The following is a 23,513-nucleotide window of genomic DNA, read 5'->3' on the forward strand; positions in this document are numbered from 1 at the left end:
TTGTTGTTAAACTTATTTTAGATTTCAGTCACGTAGGTTTGATGTAGGATGGGGATGTTCTTTTGGAGAGTCTTGTGCTTATTTTTACTGCATGTTGTGTTTTTTTAATGCAACTTAACTGGTGCTGAGCTGGCATTTTGAAGTAGTGTCGTTGATTGGTTGGGGAATTGACAATATGATGCATTAATTATGGTCACAGGATGTATGCAGTTTATGCATATGTTTGCGTGTGTATGTAAGTTCACAGGTAACTACTAGGGTAGCAGCCCTTGCAGGCCATTTTAAGCCTAGCCATTTTCCCTTTCTGTACTCAAAATAACTTATTCCATTTGGTTATAGATAGGCCTTACCCTTCCCATGGTTAATAATTATATATTGCCTCTAATGAGAATAACTGGGATCATAACAATTTAGATAATTTGAGGAGACCCATGCATAAATGAGTAAAGCATTTAGGAGCTGTCTCTGTCCATTAGTAGTACAGGAGAAAGTCCTGGAGTACATTTTCTGTTTACCATCCATTTCTAAGTTGTGCCAGAATGTGCACAGGGATGAATTTTGTTTTATGTGGATGAGGAGTCTGTTCCATAGCAATGGTGTCATCTGCAAGATATACTTGTCCCTCCAAACCGATCTTTTCATGTTGCAGAAGCGGTTTAAATCCCTTAGAGTAGTTCTGATGCCATTTGACTTGCTGATGTGCAGCAAATCCATTAATAATGGGTCAGGGGGATGCCTTGTATGCCAAACACAGGTCACTTCTTAGCAGTTAATAGAATACCAAGTATAGTGACAGGGCTTGGAAGTCAGTACATGTAGGAGATATTATTTAGACTGTGTATCCTCTTAGTAAGGTACCTCTGTGGCTGTTTAGATGTTGCCTGTGTCTGGACAGATGACTTGCCAAAGGGGGCATTATATTCAGTAATTGGCCTAATTAGGACAGAGTAAAGGTGGACAATGACATCACTTGAGCTAGACACAGTCCCTTTGTTTAAAAGCTGTGCAATATAGAAGGACATTCTTACAACAATAGACGCATGTTGTTCATAAGTTAGGTCACTGTCCACATAAGTTCCCATATCCCAAACAAGTGGGTCAACTCTTAGGGGCATGTTGGCAGTGTATTGGTTCCTTGGGGTAAATGACTTCCCAAAGGATACAATAATGCATTTTTGGCATTTATTTTCAGCACATGATTTTGGCACCAGTTATCTATTTGGCGCAAACCTTTCTGCAAGATATCCGAGTTATTTGGGGATTTAATGACTGCTTCTAGCTTGCAGTCATCTGCAAACTTTTCCAGATCCCTTTGGTATTCTACTTTTACTTCAGAAAAGTAGATGCTAAACAGAAGTCCCAGCACAGAAACTTGGGGGACTTCACTGATAACTGATTTCTGTGTGGAGTTAACGTCCCGTTTTGATCATGTGTGTCCTATCTGTGATCCAACTGGCAATCCAACCAATATTATATATTTACAGATGAATACACAAATATAAACTTCATTTTTTGTGTAGGATTGTTTAAACTTCTCTTTTTGGTCCAAGATTGTAACTTGTATTTTGTTTTTGTTTTGTAGAGAAAATCCAGAAAAAATGTTTGAAGTTTATGTGGAAGTAAGTCACCGAGGGACCGTTACCTCCGATGCAGGTATGAGTTAAAGTTCAGAATTTCTTACTGATCCTTTACTAAAATATTAAATCAGTTTAGAAAAAATATACACTGAAAAATAAAAACATGCAGTTTGAATTTGAACAGTACTGGTGCTTACTTGTAAAGTGTTACTTATGTCTTTTACAGTTTATTAAATTTAGTTCAAGACTTATTTGTTTAGCCATTAGGTTCTGCTTTGGGAAAATTAATTTAGTTTTGTATTTTCTTAAGTGATGTGACAAATTGCTTAATTAGCATGGTGTTTTGAAGGGCTGGGATTCTTGTCTTAACTGAGGCAGTTTTACATTTATTTACATGCTTTCCATAATATTCACTCCATGCTCATTTGAAAGGAATACAGTTTTCATTGTCCATGCTGGTGTGAATGATCTGAGACGTACCTCCCTGGACTACATGAAAAGAGACATCGAGGAGCTCTCTGAGCATGTAGCCCAGGCCGGTATGACCCTGACCTTGAGTAGCATCTTACCCTCACCAAGAATGATGCCACAATATGAAGACAAGATGATCAATTTCAACAATTGGCTTAAGTGTTGGTGTCATTCAAAGGGGATCCAATGCCTGTCAGCCTGGGATGACATGCTCGACAAGCCACGATGCTTCGCTAGGGACGGCTTGCACCTGTCACCCCTGGGCTTTCGGATATTGGCAAAGGCTCTTGCTACCCCATAGTGCCTTTTTAGGCAAGGCTCAAAAGACAAACCCACCTCCATAGGTATCACAAGGGATAAGAAACTAAGAGTAATGCTACTCAACGCCAGAAGTCTAAACCTCAAGATGCACTCGAAACTCTCCTTAGCATGGAGAACATCGATATCTGTGCAGTAACAGAAACCTGGTTCAAGGCTCCCGAGAGCACCCCAGCACTACCAGGTTATACCTCATACCATGCTTTTCGCCCCAAAACTTGGACCGAACCACAAAAGGAGGGGAGTATCAATATTCGTCAAAGATACCCACACCTCCAGGTTGGTGGCACAGCACGAAGCATCAGAGACTATCCATGTGCAACTAACTGTGGGTAAAACTGCCTTCCAGTTTATAGCCTGCTACAGACCACCCTCCCAAACACAGGAACCCCACTTGGCCTTCCTGAGAATACTGGAAAATATGAAGGTCTCTCCAAACACCATTATATTGGGCGACTTCAACTACCCAAACATAGACTGGGAGCATTACTCTAGCTCCAACACCCTAGCCCAAAGGTTCCTAGAATTTATAAACTCAAATGCTATGGAACAACTTGTTACCACTCCCACAAGAGGGGAAAACATACTGGACCTGATCATCACCAACATGGGGACACTATGCTCCGGACCAGAAGTGTATCCCTCACTGGTAAGATCAGACCATAAACTAATCTCACTGGATATTCACATCCCGACCCCACCCCTGCCTAGAAAACCACAGTGAAAAACTTCTCTAAAGCAAATTTCATGCACCTCAAAACCGAGGCGAAATCCTTCAAAGCCCCCGGGCCTGTGGAAAATACGGCCCAGACCGCAGAATCCTTTATAAACGCATTCTATGAACACCTTCAGGAATGCATGGATCATGCAATCCCAAATAAAACCAAGACCCAATCCTCCAAAGGCAGACGTCCTGTCTGGTGGACCCCAGCCATAAACAAACTATACAATAGAAGGAGGAAGCTACTACATGATAGAGCAAAATCCCAAAAAGGGAAGGCATCTCTGATCAGTATTAGCAAAAAACTATGGGCACTCATAAAATTGTCTAAGGCCAGCTTCGAGAGAAAAATTGCACAGGACACTAAGGATCATCACAAGGCTTTCTTTAGTTATGTTAGGAACCTGGGTGGGAATTCCCAGATATGCTCAGAATTAGTCCAAAATGACAAAAAATACACCGAGCCCACAGACATTGCCAACATCCTAGCTGACCGGTTCAGTGCAAACTTCTCCTCCCTCTCCCCACCAAAAGGACAAATATCTATCCCAACAGAGTGCTGCCCCCTGACATCTCAGATGCTCAGGTAAGAGCCGCCCTCTCCAAAGCAAAAAATACAGCATCAATGGGACCAGATGGTGTCCCGGGCTGCGTCCTACATGAACTCCAAGAAGAGCTAAACCCAAACATAAAACTACTGTTCACTCTTAGCCTTACTACAGGATATGTACCCAAAGAGTGGCGTACAGCAACAGTGGTCCCTCTCCACAAAGGTGGTGCCTCAATGGATCCTGGAAACTATCGCCCCATAAGCCTGACTAGCTTGGTCTGCAAAGCTATGGAAAGGATCATCATGGACCTCATAAATAAAGATATTGGGGACCTACAGACACTGGATCCTACCCAGTTTGGCTTTGTTAAGGGCAGATCCTGCCTCTTAAACCTGGTCGATTTCTTTGAAACAGTCACCAAGGCCATTGACGAGGGGAAGGTGGTCCACACAGCCTACCTGGACCTCGCAAAGCCTTCGATACAATACCCCACTCGGGCATTATAGATAAGCTCACCAGCTTAAATATAAACCCCTATGTCACTAGATGGGTTGCAAACTGGCTCAAGGACAGAACCCACATGGTTAGAATTGCTGGAGCCATGTCAGACTCCAAACCAGTTACAAGTGGCATCCCACAAGGCTCAGTCCTGGGACCTCTCTTGTTCGGTATACATTTCTCGGCGGTACAGGCCAACACGGAAGGACTGTGGCTGACCAAGTTCGCAGATGACTGCAAACTGGGCGCCATAATCAACTCTCCAGTTGCCACAAGCATCCTCCAAAAGGGCCTCATAGAAACAGACAACTGGTGCCAGAGCCATGGCCTCAAGCTAAACACCAAAAAGTGTATAGTCATCTCCTTTGGCAAAAACAAAGTGCCCACAAATTACCACATAGGTGGTAATCCATTAAGTACAGAAGAAGTCATTAGGGACCTGGGGACCCAAGTTGATAGCAATCTCTCATTTGACAACCACGTGGCCAAAGTGGTTAGAAAAACATTTTATATAGCCCACCTAATCATGAAGGGATTCACATCTAGATCATGGGAGGTCATCGTGCCTCTTTACTCATCCCTCATCAGGCCCATAATTGAGTACAATGCCCCTTTTGGGATGTACCTTACCAGACACCTGCAGCAACTGGAAAGACCCCAAAAGTACCTCACCAAGAGGATCAAAGGGCTCAAACAGATGCCATATGCTGCCCGGTTAAAGAAACTCCAGCTCTACTCAGTGGCATACCGCCTGCTCAGAGGCGATCTGTGCCTGACGTATAAAGCCATGTCCAACCCGGAATTAATGGACATGCTGCACCTCAGAAAATCCAAATCCCATCGAGCTACGCGCTCGAGAGACTTGAACCTCAGCACTGAAATAAATAGGACATGCTGGAGGGACAGATTCATAACCCAGAGGCTCCCTTCACTCTGGAATAAAATCCCAGTCCAGGTTAGGCAGAGTCCCACATTGACTGTCTTCAAGAGGACTCTTGATGAGTGGATGGGAGATCGTAGGTTTACCCCGGCTATCACTTCTGTGTCACTATTAGACAGAGGCACAGTATACTAACCTCAAAAAAAGGCATAGCAAAATTAATTTAAAATGGGTGGCGAAAGCCAAACACACACTGGCTAGGCTTATAAATGCCCTAGGGCAGATAGCCTAGTATGAACCTATGAACCTATGAACCTATACAGTAGAGTGAGTATTGGAAAAATTAATTAATGTTAAGAATGACATAGTCTCCAGCAGATTCTAGTATTATAGTGGTACAGCTGGTAGCAGTACAGTTGCATGGTGCTCCAAAGGGTCTAGATTAATGTCCCATTTGAGGTGCTTAATACTTTTAGTTGCTTTTGCACATATTCTTTGTTGTGCATGTCACACACCTGTTTGTCAGTCTTTATGTCGTCTTATTGCCAGACCTTTAGCTAAATGGGAAAGGTGAAAATTTAAGGTAGATTATCTAGCTTACAACTGCAAGTACATTCATCCATTTTCAAACAGAGTGAGTATAAGTACAAGACCAACAGTGCAGCCATAGCTGTCAGGTTATTTAGTCTTCTTTTCCAGCTGTATAGTTGCTCCTTACCAAACCTTTGCATGTTTGAAATGGTGGTTTAATGCAAATAGCCTTTGGGTTTGCAAGCTGGATGGAGTTTAAAATACTATTTTTTATTTATCTTTGTTAACAGGGTTAGTGCCACTAGGCTAGCAGCCTCTTTTCAGTGGAGACCCGAGGTGGTATTAATACTACTAGGGGAAATTAGGCTGGGGCATCGATGAACTTCCTCTACTTTTTTCAGTAGGTACCATGGGATCTTTTATATCCACTTGAGCTACCCTCACCTCAAGCAGATGGTGCCTTGGTTTAATGTCTTATCTGAAGAATGGCACACCCAGGAGTTCAACTTCTCATATGTGCTACACTGCAGTGTCAGCAAAGTATCTACATGGTGTTGGAAGAGAACCAACAGCCTTCGGCATCAAAGGCAAGTGTGCTACCTGCTGTGCCTCTGACAACTAATGCTACTGCTCTGACAAGTTCCATGTTTTGCATACCTTCCCTTTCTACCATTGAACAGTTAATTGTATCATGGGTGTATTACCTTTGAGACTGCAGACACCATGTGGAGCTTTGAGTGTCTTTGCCACCTTGTCCTTCATGTTTTCTGCTACTTTTTAGAACATGGGACAAAGGAGCACATCTTCATTGCAAATATGATATCCCTAGACCTGTTTCTTGCCTGCTGCAAAGCACATTGTGTTTCTGCTTTAGACATGATTTCTTTCTTTTGCCAGTTATTCAGCAGCACCTGGCATATTTGTCTGCATTGATAAGGCGTGATACCAGGACTTTACAGCTCACATTAGCTGCATTCTGCATGACCTCAGTATATAAGTTTCACTGTTAACTAAATTTTTTATACATCATAGGAATCATTACTGCAGGGTCTTTCTCTGTACTGGATCGGTCTTCAAAAGGTTTATATTGGTCACCATACAGCTTGACACATGTCTGACTGCAGAACCGAGTGCAAAATTGCAGTCTCTGGCTATGGCTTTGAGAACACTTTCTTGCTTGAGTAAATGGTAGTTACTGTATCTTTGCAGTATTGTCTTGTTGCATAGGCTTTGTGTTTTTTTTTTATTTTTTTATTTCATTTCGTCAAGAGTCCTGCATCGTAGTACAAGTGCAGTTTTTGGATGAGGTTTAGGATAAGTGACATTCTGTGAAGTCCTCAACTTGTGCTGTTGTCACCTTCAAATTCACAGAAGATATTCACCTCCAGTGCCGTTTTTGGTGAAGGACAGAGTATTAATTCATGTGTTCATTGTGTTTTATGCAATTAAAAAAATGACTAGGAGGGCTAAGAATTATGGTGTTTAGTGAACATAAACAGAGCGTATTTCTTCTTCCTTTCACTCAGCTGTGTTGTGTAAGTAGCCTAAAGTGAAATAAACATGTCTCTAGAAAATCATAAAATGAAACTGTAATATTAGCACATTGGAGCCTAGTTTTGTACCCAAGGGCAAGCTGTCGATACTCCAGAATCCTTGTCTGCAAAGGAGCAGCAGTTCCTTTCCAGTAATTGGCATTTGAGTTCATTCATCTGCTGTTGATGTTCTCCTTCTCTCCTTATAAAAATTTTATTTTAAGAGGAACAAAAGGAGAAGAGTGGGCACTGACTGTTTTTGTTTCTAGTGATTGGCCAAAAGCCTAATTAAATTCTGGAAGGTGTTGAATGAGCCTCTTTCTGGGTATCTTTCTTGGTTCCTGAGACTGATGATGTTTCTTCTGTTCTTCTGTACTTTCATTTTGACAGTTGGGCCCAGTGGAGACTTGCCCTCCACGTTTCAAGTGTTGGTCACTTTTGTCCATATATTGCAAACACATAGCACAAAGTAGTGTTACTTGCCACAGAAAACTACATCAAGTTTTATGTCAGAAATCATCTGGGGAAGAACACAGAATATAAAAGAAGGAAACCCATACCCTATCATCAGAACCTGAAAGTGAAGAAGACCACAAGTTTACATGTTCTGACCAGATGCTCTTCCCTGTGGGTTATGATACGAGTGCTTATCATAAGGGTTCTTTATCCTCTGGTTACTTACCAGAGGGCATATCTTCTGTGAAATGGCTAACTTATTGAAAGATGGGAGAGGTTTAAAACTTCTGGGATTAGCCTAAGCCTATAGCTCTACCACCTTTAATTAGTATATGTGCTGGCCTTTTCATTGAGCTGGGCAGGAACCAGTTTGTCTTTCTTTCTGCTTTTAGAAAAGCCTAACAGGTTTTATAGAGGGTTGAAGAGGCAGTTACCTATATGGATGCCCAGTGCCTGGTCTAGCTGCACCTTTACTTGATTTCCATAATGATTCAGTCATCTACCCTGAATTAAGGCCATTACCATGAGATAAAAAAAACAAGGTAATTTATGATGTTGGGGAAGAAATCTACACTTAACTAGACTGTTTATAAAGGACGTCAGTTGCCATAACTGTACTAGTCTGCTTTTTTTAAAATAGGTAGTTGGTCTTGTAGTATAGTTGTTGAATCCTCGGATGTCAATTGCCATACCTATACTAGTCTGCTTTTTTTTAAAATAGGTAGGTGGTCTTGTAGTATAGTTGTTGAATCCTGGATCCAGCGTAAGTCCTCATCCAGTGTGAGAGTGCTGTAGTTATGCATAATTGAGTGTTGCTTACTGAACACATGGGTCCCCCATCTTAAGTGAGTGCCATGTCCAAGTAGAGATGAGTGTTGCTCAGTAATATATATATATATATATATATATATATATATTTTTTTTTTTTTAAACCTTTTAATGGATTGATTAACATAGAATTTTGTTTGCATGCTTATAAGTGGCCAGGTAGATTAGATAGATATTTACAGCTAACTCCTTGTCTAAGGAGAGATCTAGCCCCTTATCTCTATATACACTGAGCATTGTTTTAAGATGGGGGTGCTTGCTTAAGAAATTAACAAGAAAAGCATGATAGTTATAACCACCCAGTAAATTGTGGCTTTGTTTGCTGCTTAGTAACCTGTGGGCAAGTCAGTGGCACATGTCAAATGAAGTAGTAGCTGTCCGGCTGCTGCTGGTTCAGTGTAATATCACATGTCTTGCTAAGGGGACTGCAGACTTCTGTGTTAGGGACAGTCTTTCAAACCTGACTGAAACTGCTGATAAAGTTGAATTACATATTTTTAAAGGCAGATATAAGCTTCAATAAACAATGAACTGATCCCTAGCTGCAGGAGATGGAGAACATACTTGTTAAGACATTTGTTGCAGACTTCACAATAAGCAGAAACATACTGATGTGTGTCAGGATGCTGTAGGGACAATACCTCTTACTTAACTACAGATGTAATAACTATAGCCACAAGATGCAAGATCTCATATGAAGAGTTCATCTTCTTTAACCAACAGGACTATTGCCACAGCCATTAGGACCACTTCGCAGATAAAACTTTTCCATGCTTCCAGAACTATTAGGACCACTTGGTAGATAAAACTTTACATGCTTCCAGAACCTTTCTCCTTTCCTGTTTTGCATCGTGTACATGTTACACTGTCCAGTTCTGCTTTGCTGTTTTTTTTGTGTATGGTTAAAAGAACATCATCTCAAGCTGCCGTTTGCCTATTTTTTTAACTGTATTTAACTCTGTTCTAAACCTATGTGATGTGTTTAAGTGATTCATATTTCTCCTGTTTTCCCTTATCTGCTATTTCTTTCATTGTGAAATCACAGTTTTATGTTAGGCTGCTTTAGCACTGGACCAAAGTCCCTTTTCTCACGACATGTCAACCCTCATTTAGAAAGTCTTCTTACTGTTGAGCTATTTCATGTTCTGATAGTCACTCTGTTTTAATTTGTCTGGATGAGGGCTGCAACACTTTCAAGTGCTCCTTTTGTTAGGAACTTGATCAACTTCAACTTAAAATGTATTATAGTGCTTATCTCCTAAGCACTTAAACATACATCAGTGTGAAGCAGGTAATGTAATTTAGTATTTAAAAGGACTAAAAATATTACAGATTATGCTAAGTTTGTTAAGTACTTATTCTGGTACATGACAGTATGTCAACAAATAGACAAGTGAAATTGAAACACAATAAAGTGAAGTAGCACAGTGATAATATGAATATCATTTAGATTTTGTTGGATGGGGTTTCTTTTAAACAACATGAATCCTAATAATAGAAGTATGTATGTCAGATGTGACAGAAGATTATAATGAAACTGGATGTATTCAGTAGTGTGGAGGTCACTAAGATTAAACAAATCCAGTGCAGCAAGAATGCATTATGGATGAGATCCAACTGATAATGCTGGAGGTACTAGACATTGCCTGAATTTTGTGCTTAGAATGCCTTTTCAGTGTTGAATGGAAGGCGGGGGCAGTACATCTGGACTGGAAGATTGGATAGTGAATTCCATTTTCAGCAACAGCGACAGGAGGGTGTTTTCCATATGTAGAGGGAATCACACACGTGAACCACCCTGAGAAAATATACACCGTGGTACTGTAAAGGTGTTTGTGTCCTGTAGTAGTAGTGTGTGATTCAAAAAGAAGTGCGCAAATTCTGTCTTGGTTGTGGAATAGGAACAGATCTTTGTACTTGCATAGATATTGAAAGAGGCATTACAGTTTGGTCATTGTTATCTAGATGTGTTTTGTGGACTTGGAATAAAGCATATGCCTGTGTACCATAGAAAATCTTCTGGGATGTGCTACTGCAGTATGGCATCCCAGGACCACTGCTGCATGGCATTGGTTCCCTATATTTGAAAAGTCAGAGATGTGCCCTCTTTCTCAATATTAAGTTGAATATGCTCAGGGTAGATGTGGGATTCCAAAGTGGTGTGTTTTGTCTGCCCTCCTATTTTTTTGTTTTTTGATGGACCGTATATTGATGCACAGTTAGCTTCAAGGTATTGTGATGGCCAGCATACACTGTAATGAGTCCCACCTCTGAGTGATGCAGAAGGGATGGAAACAAGCACCTCTAATTTCAGAGATCACTGTTCTCATTTAGAATCAAGTAGATTGCTTTCTGTAGGTAAAGGAGAGCAGCTACGTCAGGTAGGATTTTTTAAGATCTTGTAATGTCTTTCCTGACTAAAGACATAAGAGGTTGGAAGACCCCCAGCATATGGTAGCATTGGTGGCAGCACTGATGGTGACGCGAGAACTGTATCATATCCATTTATTGGTCCATGCCTGTCTCCATCCTCACCTGTGACCCTGGGCTGTGGTAGATTACCAGAAGGATGACATCACAGATGTAAGATGCAGAAATTAGGTTTCTTTGTATCTGGGCTTCACTCAGTGTGACAGAGTGAGCAACATGGCAGTCTGTACCTGAATGATTCCTCACAAAGTTAGTTGAGGTGGATGTTCTTCGTCTCACATTGCTGCAGTCATGACCTGTGGGTAGTCCGCTGTCCTCGGTCGGCCCGAATACCAAAGGGCTAGGCTGGCGTCGGTCATTGTCGCTTAGAGCTGACGTCAGTACGCAGTAGTACTTAAGCGCATGACCGACGCCATATCCTCAGTCTTTCTTGCCGCGTGGTCCGAAGCAGAAGCAGTGTTTGCGAGTGCCGTTCGGCGTTCTGAAATTTTCATTTACCGAGTTTCAGACCGAAGACCAAGTTGGGCTAAGTACCCCGTTGGGGAAATTTTTGTTTTTTCTTGCCTCAGTTATCCGGATGTCAGAAAAAGTTAATTGCATTTCTTGTGGGAAACAGATACCTCATAGGGATTATCATTCTCTTTGTATTCCTTGCTTAGGGCCTGAGCACGACGTAGTCGGGTGTCGCTTTTGTGCTAGATTTAATAAGCGCACCATTAAGCGAAGGTTAGACTGTGCCAGGCTTGTTTTCGGTAAGCGGTGTAACTGTAACATGCCGTCGGATCCTCCGACGCCCGCTACCGCTAAGAAGCGTAAGGATAAATCTTTGAGATCTAAACCGGATGAGTCGTCCTTTTCGGACGCCGGTTCTTCGGAGCCTCCGGTTGAATCTATGGATCCTGCCGAGGGTTCGGCTGAATCCCAGGGGGAAATTTTACTTTTACAGGAGTTGGCCTCTCAGGAGTTAGGACAGGCCGAGGGTGCTTCTCAGGTTTCAGTAGTTCCATCCTTACAAAAGGTTATTAGGCCTTCTACTTCAGTGGCTAAAGGTCATGCTAAGGCCAAACCTGGTCTTGTTGGACCTGGTCATTCTTCTAGCCCTCCAGCCCCTGTTCCTAAAAAACATATGTTGAAAATGACGGAGGACTTGATTACTTTGATAAGGGGTTCTATGCCCCCCCCAGAGAAAAGGCCTAGGGTGGAGGCAGATTTAGAGGGAATGGATAATTCTTCGGACTACTCTGATTCCTGAGCTGAAGAAATTCAGGATTTTCCTTCCTATTCTGATTCGGATGCAGAGGACTCCTGTCCTTCTGCTTCTCCTCCAGAAGATTTTTCCTTTTCTGAAACTTTACATACCATGAGGGAGCATTTCAAGTGGGAAGGTCAAGATTTTTCAGAGTCTCGGAAAAGGCTTAGGGAATTTTTGTTTCTGCCACAACATAGGCCTTTGGCTATTCCTCCTGTCTTAGATGTTGTTCAGGATGTGTTTTCTGAATCTTCCCTTAATCCTGATTCTCTGCCTCCGGCCCCTGTTAAGCCTGACAGGTATTACAGAGTTCCAGAAGCTCATAAGTACTTGTGTAAGAGTCCTAGGGCTGTTCCGGAAACCATTATTCAAGGACCTAAGGGTGTTAAGGCTTCTGTGGCTAAAAATCCAGTCCCTTTGGATAAAGATTCTAGGGCGTTAGACAGGTGGGGGAAAAAGTGTACACCTCCTCTACGTTAGCTATGAGGGCTTTGAATTGCCAATTTCATATGCTGAAGTATCAGAATTTTTTATTAGGCCAATTGAAGTCTAAGGTGGATGCTTTATCTGAGGGTATAGAGTGTAAGGAGCTCCAGGAGTTGGTTCATGCATCAGATCAAGTTGGCAAGCATTCTTTGCAGTGTGGTTTTGATGCTCTTCAGGCTTCTTCTAGGGTGGCTGCTACAGGTTCAGTTATTCATAGACATGCCTGGCTTAAGGATCAAAATTTGTCAGAACATGTAAAGGCTCGAATTTTGGATGCTCCTCTTCAATCTGAAGTTCTTTTTGGTTCTCCTGTGGAATCAGTTTTGAAAAAGATGGAAGAAAAGGCTGAGTCTATGGAGACGGTCAAGGATTTTTTGCAGGTGCAGCCCCCTAAGTTTAGTAAGAATTGGCCTGCTAGGGGATGGTCTTATCCTTCTTCGGATTATCAGCCTAAGGGCAGGTCTAGACGTGGTAGAGGCAGGGCTCACGCTCAGGGTTCCTTCAGACCTAGGACTTGGAGTTCTCCTGCACAGTCTTCTGGTGAGGGCAGGGGTCAGCCCTTTCGTAAGCAGACCTAATGACCTGTATCTTCCGCTGCCAGACCCTCCCTTACTGGCAGCTCCTCTGGGAGGAAAGTTGGGACTTTTCAAAGAAAACTGGAATTTGATCACCCAAGACAAATGGGTGTTGGATATAATAAATCGAGGTTACAAGTTTTATTTTCACACTTTTCCTCCTTTCAAAGGCATGCCGGATGTGCCTCCTCAGCAAAGGCTGGAGGCTCAGAAGCAGATTTCTTTACTTTTGCAGATGGAGGCAATTCAGGTGGTCCCTCCTTCAGAAGTAGGCCTAGGATTTTATTCCCGTCTATTCCTGGTGCCAAAGAAAGGAAACACTTGGAGGCCAATTCTGGATTTGTCCATTCTCAACACCTACCTAGAAATTCCAAAGTTCAAGATGTTAACATTACAACAACTTCTGCCTATGATAGGCAAAGATCATTGGATGGTAACCCTGGATCTCAAAGAGGCCTATCTTCACATCCCTATCAAGCCCCGCTGCAGGAGATTCCTGAGATTTCGGGCTGGTACTTCACATTATCAATTCTCTGCATTGCCCTTTGGCTTATCTACTGCGCCCAGGGTGTTCACAAAAGTTCTGGCTCCTGTAATTGCTTTCTTCAGACAGGGAGGAATACAAATTTATCCTTATTTGGACGATTGCCTGATTCTTGCTCAAAACAAAGACAAATTACTACAGCATCTCCACTATGTAATGACAGTTTTAAGGTGCCTAGGGTATACTGTGAACGAAATAAAGTCCAGTCTAGTGCCCTCTCAGGACATGTGCTTTCTGGGTGTGAGACTGAATACAGCCTCTCAGATGGCATTTCTGACCCCGGACAAACAAAGAACTCTTCCTCTCTACTTCCAGCAGTTATCAGTAATGTCCAGGCTGACTGCAAGGACAGTCCTCCAAGCCTTGGGGTTCATGGCATCTTGCATTCTAGTACTTCCCAATGCCAAACTGCATATGAGGAAGCTACAATGGTATCTCAAAAGTGTGTGGGCTCAACACTGCCACAGTTTGGACACTGTCATTCGGATTATACCTTGCATCCAGAAAGAATTACTTTGGTGGGCTCAGGAATGTCACCTAAACAAGGGACTCTCTGTGTCCAGACCAGAGGCGAGTCAGATCCTAACGACGGATGCCTCGGACTTGGCTTGGGGAGCACACTTCAATGGAAAATGGATACAAGACATTTGGCCTCCCAAACTACTACATTTGCATTTCAACATGAAGGAGATGTTAGCAGTTCAATTTGCTTTGATGGCATTCAAGGAACTCCTTCAGCCAGGACAGGTGTTGATACAAACAGACAACACAACAGTCATGTGGTACATCAACAGGGGGGAACCCATTCCTACCCTCTTTGCAGACAAGCAATGATTTTATGGGAGACTGCTCTGGGTTTGCGAATCAATCTTCAAGCAAGGTTTCTGCCAGGAGCACAGAACTCCCTAGCAGATATTTTGAGCAGACAAATGGTGGATCCCCACGAGTGGAAACTGGATCCTCAGATTTTCAAACAATTGACTGTGGCTTGGGGAACTCCAGACATAGATCTATTCGCTTCCCCACTGAATTTTCAACTTCCAAAATTTTGCACAAAGATGTTCCACCCAGATGCTTGGAAAGTGGATGCTCTGTCTTTCAGTTGGAACAACCTTCACGTTTATGCTTTTCCTCCTCTGCCTCTTCTCCCAAGGTACTCTTGAAAGTCAGACGGGACAAGCCTTGCATGATTCTAATAGCACCAGACTGGCCACGCCAACATTGGTATCCTCTGCTGAGGAGTTTAATCCAGGAGCCTCCTTGGCCTCTGCCACAGGTTCCTCATTTGTTGTCCCAGTCAAACAATCATTTTCTCAATGTTCAGGTGCAGTCCCTCCATCTGACAGCCTGGCGATTCTGTGATGGAGCGGTGGGGTCTCAGCTTCCTCAACAGGTTTTAGATGTCATTTTGGAAGCTAGGCGGCCTAGCACTAGAAAAGTTTATGCTGATAAATGGAAGAGATTTTTTCTTTGGAGCACTGCAAAGGGTTTTGATGTTTCAGTGCCTAATTTGAGTTTTGCACTACAGTACCTTACTGAATTACTGGACGAGGGTTTGTCATTCTCTTCTGTGAAGGTTCATGCTGCAGCCATTTCTGCTCACTATGATTGTGACCCTCCTTTATTTTCCCATCCTTTGTTCAAACAATTTCTTAGAGGGGCAAAGAATATAAGACCCCACGAGAGCTCCTACTCCTTCTTGGGATCTCAATTTTGTTTTGGAGAAACTTACTTTACCTCCTTTTGAACCTGCAGCTACGTCTGAACTGAAGTTTTTGTCATGGAAGACTGCTTTTTTGTTGGCCATTACCTCTGCCAGGAGGGTATCTGAATTGCAGGCTCTCATGGCAGTTGAACCTTTTTTGATATTCCATAAGGATAGAGTTTCTTTGGACTAACCCTACTTTTATGCCTAAAGTGATTTCTAGTGTGGCCTTGAATCAGTCTATTCATTTGCCTACTTTTTATGCTGAACCCCAAAATAAAGGGGAAAAAGTCTTGCATTCTTTGGATATCCATAGGCAGTTACGTTACTACTTGAACAGAACTAAGGAGTTCAGACAGACTCAACAGTTATTTGTTTCTTTTGCTTTGAGTTCGCAGGGGAAAGCTGTTTCTAAGCAGACTATTTCAAAGTGGATTGGTCATTGTATTGCCTTTTGTTATTCTCATCATGGGAAGGATGTCCCTGCTGGGATCAGGCCTCATTCTACTAGGGCTACTGCCACTTCCGCTGCTTTTTTTGAGAGGTGTAGCTACTAAGGATATTTTGGAAGCAGCTACTTGGAGTTCTGTACACACTTTCACTAAGCATTACCATCTCCCTCTCTATTCCAAGTCCAGGGCTGGGTTTGCCACTGCAGTTTTACAGGGCATGTTAGCAGCCCCTAATTCTTTGTAATTTGCCAGCCTCCCTTTTCCTTTGCTTTGGGATTCTACCCACAGGTCAAGACTGCAGCAATGTGAGACGAAGAACATAGTACAGTTTTGTACCTACCATTAAATGTAGATGTTCGAGGATCTACATTGCTGCAGTCCAATTTTCCCTCCCTCCTTCCCCTCTATAGGTTGGGGTTGCTGGGTTTCGTTTGGAGATATTCTTTACTTACACACTGAGGGTTGTTGGGCTTTTCCTATTTTTGGCTTTGGCCTTTCCTTTTAGGCCTTCTGACATCTGGGGCAAGAAAGACTGAGGATATGGCGTCGGTCATGCGCTTAAGTACTACTGCGTACTGACGTCAGCTCTAAGCGACAATGACCGACGCCAGCCTAGCCCTTTGGTATTCGGGCCGACCGAGGACAGCAGACTACCCACAGGTCATGACTGCAGCAATGTAGATCCTCGAACATCTACATTTATGGTAGGTACAAAACTGTACTTTCTGGCACCTTGTGAGGATTCATTCAGATGCCTCTCTAGTGAGATGCACCAGGCATAGAACATTGGGAGGAAACTGTTGACCAGATTCAGGATGTCACAGAAATGGTATCTCTCATTTTGTTTGAGAATGCCTATAGATCTGTCATGAAAAAGGTTAGATACCTTTGCTAGGAATATGTAAATTTGATGTATCTGATCAGTTTGCCATTGCAGTGACCTACATTGGTACATGGCATTTACAGTATAGTGGATGGATAGATGTTCAGTATTTTACCAGGTATTATAAGTTGCATGCTAAGTCTTGAAGAATTGCAGGCTTTGCTTCAGTGTCTGGACTAGTATGTTACAAACTATCCACCCATTCCTGTTAGATGAAGTTGCACTTCTTGGTACTATTTCCCCACAGATTTTTAATTCTTTCCTCCACAGTCTTTGTGATGAACACAGTGGTAGATTTGTGGTTTGGTGTACTGATAATTGTAGACATTGGAATAATGTGGCTGTTAATGCAGGATAGACTCCACTGGTGATCTTTGCTTGTTGTTCTTTCTTTTCTTGCAGACTGGTTGCTTGATTAGTGTGTTTTTAATTTTGCTACAGCACATCACAACCAGTGTATTTGGCGTCTTATTTATTTGGTCTCTTCAGTGCCATTGGTAGATATAGAGTTTTCTAGTCACCTACCCTAAGACCTCTGCATTCTGTGTTTTAGATTGTCATAGTTTCTTCTTTTTGGTGGTCCAAAAAGAACAGCCCAAGGGTGCATGGTGCGCTAATATTTGTAGCTGGGCTCTAACAGTCATGGTTCAGAAACACAATGTTTGAAATGTCTAGCTGCTGAAAAGATTGCTTCAAAGCAGTGATGTTTGCTTGATGGGTATACCCCAAGTTGTTGGAACTTCTGTAATTCCTGTAGTAATGATATCGTTGTTTGAACATTTGCTGTTTTGGTGATTGATTTGATTGATCAGTTTGAATTTAATTTGTTAGCTGCTGTGTCTAGCTGTTTAATACGTTCTTTTTTTCTGTATCAGAGATAAATGCTGTATGGATTATAAGGCTCTGAAATTGAGAGAGGAAGAAAAAGGCCTAGAAAATAATTTTGATGGAGTCTTTTCTGGAATTTACATTCTGATGTTTACTGTAAGGTCATCTTATATCAAAAATGTTATAGGTTCATAGATTAGTACTAAGCTAACTGCCCTTGCGAGCCATTTTAAGCCTAGCTAATTATCCCTTGTAAGACTCAAACCTTACACCTTGTGCTTGCAAGGCAAACACCTTAACCATTAGGCTACCCTTATGTTTTGATTTTTTTTATATATTTATTTTTGTTTATTACACTTGCTTTACCAGTGGCAAACACACACAGTACTTGGCAAAGTCCACCTCTCAACAGTTGCCTCCTTCTAGGCAATTGTCTTTTCAGTTTGAGTTACATACCTGTCTTATAGCACATTTGCTTAACCAGAATCAGGTTGTCGTGGAAATGTTGCATTCTTCTTTGTAAGTCTAGGGGCAACTGCTGTGCATTTCCTGTCTTATCCAGATTAGTTTAGCTGCCTGTAAGCATACCAGTTCTCATCTTTTGGTTTCCCTTGAATGTTTTTACAACACCAGCTCTAAGTCGAGATGGCAATACCCTAAGATGCTGCAGTCTGTGGGGACTTAAAAATTGGGAGGACTTAATGGTTGCTTTAGCTTCATATATCCACTGTCTGTCTGCTTGTTTAATTTGTTGTTTTATTGCACTGTGTTCGTAAAATGCTTTGTGAAAAGTGCTATAGTAAAAATGGAATTCAGCTGAGTGGGTTGAATGGTATTGCCTAGTGTAAGAAACATGAAAGTTAGTAGAAGTTTGTTGACCATTAAAACTCTCTTGTTGTAGTGTTACTTTTCTGGCAGTACTCACTCTGCTACATCTTAGGACTAGTTTGTTAGATGTACATCATATTAATCTAATAAATATAATACTGTCTTCCATTGTGGCACAATTTGAGCACATTGTGTTAGAAGCGCTGCACCAGAGTATGGCCTAAAGTTTTATTTACAGTTATCGTTTTCTGTTTTGGTCTCCCACTATGTATGCCACATCTGTGTCTAATAGTGTGTGAGTGTAATGTTTTGGCGAAAAGTGAAATATTTTCTTATTGCATCCCTTTCCTTTCATTGTCATTTTCAGAAGAACTCCAAAATGTTGTCATCGAATACTGTAGATATGACACTTGAACTGGGTTCACTGATGGTGATTTTATTTATTCATTTCAATTATAAGACATGAAGTAGTAATAAAAATTTTGCTGAGGAAGTTTTATTCATGAAATTTGGAATAAGGCGAAGATCATTCCACTTCATAAAGTTGGTTTGTGAATTATGAAATCAGTCAGAGAGCCCTTCCACCTAAGGAACCTTTAGAAATTTCTCTAAGGCAAACTACCTGCTCTTACTAATACATTGGCAAGCTTCAAATCCCTACCAAAATCAGTTCACTTCACTTCACTGAATACATGGGAAATGTACACCACCACCACACTAAACTAGCATGTAACCAGCATGGATGCAGCAGTATCCTGTAGGAACAAGTACAGGGCAAACTCCAGAGACAAACCCACATGGTGGGATCATAATATCAACAAGCTTTACAATAAAAGGAAGAAAACAAAAATAGAAAGAGAAATTCCCAGAATGCTAGATCCCTTGTCACTGCAAAAAAAAAAAAAAAAAAACAAAAAAACTCAGGAGCTTAGTAAAATCCACCAAAGCAAAGTTTGAGGCTAAAACAGCTACTTTAGCCAAAGAAAATCACAAGGCCTTTTTAAGTATGTTTATATTATCAAAAGCACAAGGCAGCAATGCACCAAGCTGATTGTGAAAGATATTTCTTACACTGAGGATGAAGATATAGCAAACCTACTGGCTGATAAATTTAGCACTATCTTTACCTCTCTCTCCCCTCCATCTGTCCCTCAAGATGTACCTGAAACTGTCTCACTTCCATCTATCACAGAAAACCAAGTTCTAAAAGCACTATCAAAAGCTAAATATACTGCATCAGTGGGTCCTGACAATATCACTGGATGCCTCTTAAATAGCTTGAAACATGATTTAGCCACCCCAACCAACACTGTTCAACCTCAGCCCCATACAGGTTTTGTACCAAGTGAATGGACAACAGCTACAGTCATTCCCATACATAAGAGAACCTTCCACAGGCCTAGGCAATTAAAGACTTGTAAGGTTGACTGGGTCCCATTCACATTGTTGAACTTTTACAAGTTTGAACATCATATGGTCAAAACCACATGTTTGAACTTGTAAAACTTCGAATGTTTCAAAGGAGATCTCCATAAGGGAAGCTTTCACTTTCCTGCAATGTAGTGCAGTCTCGGAGTTGGTATATTTAAGTAGCGGGGGCGTGGGAAGCACAGGTACTTTTTTTTTTTTTTTTAATTGCATTTTCGAACTTTTAAAGTTCAAACATATGGTGCCGACCTTATGGTGTTCGAACTTCTAAAAGTTCGACAACGTGATATAGACCTGGCTGACTAGCCACCTATGCAAAGCCATTGAAAGACTAAAAACAGCCATTAAGGACATAAGAAATCTCCAAAACTGGACCTCTCTCAGTTTGGCTTCAAGGGCAAGTCATGCTTTCTCAACTTGGTGGATTCATTTGAAAAGGTCACCAAAGCATTGGATGAAGGTAAAACTTGTACGCACTGCATACCTTAACCTGGCCAAAGCTTTTGGGACTATCTCCCACTCAGGCATAGTAGAGAAGTTAAATAAACTGAGAATAAAGCCCTATGTAACCCAATGGATTGCCAACTGGCTTACAGACAGGACATAGGAAATCAAAATATGGGAGGTTACCTCTAGAAAGAGACCTGTCACCAATGGAGTTCCCCAGACTACTGTGCGGGGAACTCTCCTGTTTGGCATTTACGTCTCAGAAGTAAAAGCCAATATCAAAAGGCTGTAGCTGTTTAAGTTTGCAGATGACTACAAGTTAGAAGCAGTCATAGAAACCCCAAAGACTTGACCATCCTGCTGAAAGGTTTGTCCTAAATAAAAAGCCGGTGCCAAAATCATGGACTGAAACTTAATGCCAAAAATGAATTGTCATATCCTTTGGGAAGTCATCTTCCCCAGGGAACTACCACAATGAAAATACACCCCTAAGAATTGATCCAGTTGTTTGGGATTTGGGATCTTATGTGGATTGTGACCTAACTTTCGGCCAACATGTTTCTATTGTAAGAAAGTCCTTTCTGTATTGCACAGCTTATAAGCAAAGGGATTGTGGCTAGACCTAGAGATGTCCTTGATCCACTTTACTCAGCCCTCATTAGGCCAGTCATTGAGTATAATACCCACTTTGGCATGCATCTGTCCAGACACCTCCAACAACTGGAACGCTCACAGATATACCTTACTAAAAGGATACAAGTTCTTGTTTACCATGAGATAAGTAAGGCCAATCTAACACCAACTAGGATTGGTTAATTCATTCACCAAAAGGGAAATTGTCTGGGCTTAAAATGGCCAGCAAGGGCAGCTAGCCTAGTACTAACTTATGGATCTGTGAACCTATCAATGATTCTGGTTGTAGACATGCACGAAAAAATAATAAAACTGAATGGTGAGTCATAAGATCAAGTATTCTACACAACTGTACATCATAGGTACGAAGGTCAAATTCTTTTTTTATGACTTGTCAGCACAGCTTCGATAGTAATAATTCTTGTTTTTTTTTTTTTTTTTGGTGAGCATTTGCATAAGATGCTAATCTTTAGCCTATTAGTGCTTATACTGAATTAAGGATTTGATCATAACCTCTGTCTCTGTGCTGTATGTTGGTATCTTGAGTATCCTCAAATAGTTTAAAATCAACAGGTATATAACTAATGTCTGAGTCTTCACTTCTTATTGGAGTGGTGGGCCCAAGTGATGCTTGTTTTACATGGGTAACAGTGCTAACGTTAAGAAGACTGATGTCATTTGATTTTCGTGGTTTGCAAGTGATTGGCAAACCCAGTTTTGTAGCTAATCAGCTGTCATCTTATTTTTAGCCGTACCAAATTGTTTGGATAGTAATGTTAATGTTACTGTGTCCTACCCTGTTCGTAAGAAATTTGGGATATGTATTTAAATGCCTTTTTTGTCTCAATCTCACTCTGTCTCAGGTATAGTAGGATCTGATGTTGTCTTCTCTGTTTAGATTCAACCTGCTGGTTAGCAGATCCAGGATACAACTCTTGATCTGAAGCTGGCCAAATGCATGAGAGTTCAACTTGCCAGGCTGTGCCTCCCCTACCCACAATCCACCACTCCATAGCAGATACCTTAGATCAAATTTGCTGCCATTCCAGTCAGCAGCTTGATCCATGACTGTTGGTTTATTTTATTTATTGTCATTTGTTAATTGGGTTGGTCCAACTGAGCCATAGGCCCATTTTCAGTGGAGACCTGAGGAGAAAAGCTCCAGTTACAATTAGAGATACAAAAAAAAAAAAAAACAGTAATTTAATGCAAAGACTAAAAATTATAATAGTAATATTGACAAGAAAAAAATTATATAAAATGAAATCAACAAAGACAATATATTTATGTATAAGTTTCAAAAAATCCAATACAATAGCAGCAGGATAATCCCAGAGTAGGAATATTTGCAAGAATTGGATTGTAGATGTACTGTAAAGAAGAGCAAGAAAAAAAGGCGGATAAAAAGAGAGAAAAACTTAAAGTAATTAAAAGTAGAATTTAGGAATAAATCAGTTGGAGATCATGTCGGAGCTTTGCAAGGGCAGGACCAGGTCTTAAGAAGGTAGCGTTTGAGTTGTAGTTTGAAATGGAATTTATGGGGGATACTTCTTATTTTAAGTGTAAGGGAGTTCCAGGTGTGCACTACAGAGTATTTGTATAGGTACTTAATGGTTTGTAAATGTCAAGAAGATGTTTGTCAGATGTACGAAGTTGCCGTCAGGGGTTATACAGAGATACAGTATTAAAGATGGAGGGACAGGAAGTGGGATTATAAAGAACTGAGTGTGTGATATGCAGTTGAGAAAGAAATTATTTAGGGAATTCAGACCATTGTAATGATTTAAGGGAGAGGCAGTGGTGGGATTTGTAAGGGAGATTAGAGGTGAATCTAGCTATTTTTATTGCACGTTTGCTCTAGTTTACAGAGAAATGAAAACTGGAGCTGCATACAAAACACAGGGCCAGGGAGGGTTTGGTGGCGGTTGAAACAGTTTGTGGTTAAGGTACTGGAGACCAAGTTTCTGTTTTTTTTTTTTTTTTTTTTTTTTTTTTAATTCAATGATGGATATGTATGTCGAATTTTAATTCATCGTCAATTATAACATCAAGTAATTTAGTATGGGGTTCTGGTCTGATAGTGGAATTGTTGAGGGAGGTAATAGAGAAAGTGGATTTGTGTGTTCCCAGTGTTTTAGGAAGGAAAAGTAAAAGTTTAGCTTTTTTTGGATTTAGAATTAGTTGATTATCAGTGAGCAAGGTTTCAATGGTTGTAAAAGTATATTGGGTAAGAGCAAGGAGTTCTGGGATGCTGTGGGCAGTGGTGGTAAGGGTCGAGTCGGCATATTGTAAGAGTGCGGAGAAGTTGGTAGCAGAGGATAAACTGTTAGTAAAAATGTTGAACAAGAGAGGACCCGGACCCAATATAGAGCCTTGGGGGACACCGGTGTTAACAGGAAGAAATGGGGATGTGACAGTTTTCCAGTGTACAGATTGTTTTCTATTAGATAAGTAGCTAGAAAACCAGCTTAAAGAGGGGGTGGAGAGATGTAGGTCAGAGAGTTTAGTTATCAGTTTAGAGTGAGAGAGGGTATCAAATGCTTTGAAAAGATCATGGAAAACTTCATGACACCCATGCAGATGGGAACTGAAAGTTCGACTGCTGAATCCTACACTAAGGCACTGTACGAACACATCCACCCATGCATGAATCATGCTGTCC

The 23,513-nt window shown here is 41.3% G+C and overlaps 1 protein-coding gene across 4 annotated transcripts in view; it reads left to right on the forward strand.

Annotated features, from left to right (window-relative positions):
- The first annotated feature begins 1,588 nt into the window (after positions 1–1,588).
- DENND1A (DENN domain containing 1A) overlaps positions 1,589–23,513 on the forward strand; it is a 4,751,104-nt gene continuing 4,729,179 nt past the window's right edge. For all 4 annotated transcript variants that reach the window (XM_044058260.1, XM_044058262.1, XM_044058261.1 and 1 more), the window contains exon 1: positions 1,589–1,653. In XM_044058260.1, coding sequence (XP_043914195.1) covers positions 1,599–1,653 — 55 coding nt within the window. In that variant the 5' untranslated portion in view covers positions 1,589–1,598. The remainder of the gene's footprint in view (positions 1,654–23,513) is intronic.

This window comes from Protopterus annectens, chromosome 16.part0 (genome assembly GCF_019279795.1).
Source record: "Protopterus annectens isolate FY-2018-M chromosome 16.part0, PAN1.0, whole genome shotgun sequence".
NCBI classification, from domain to species: Eukaryota; Metazoa; Chordata; order Ceratodontiformes; family Protopteridae; genus Protopterus; species Protopterus annectens.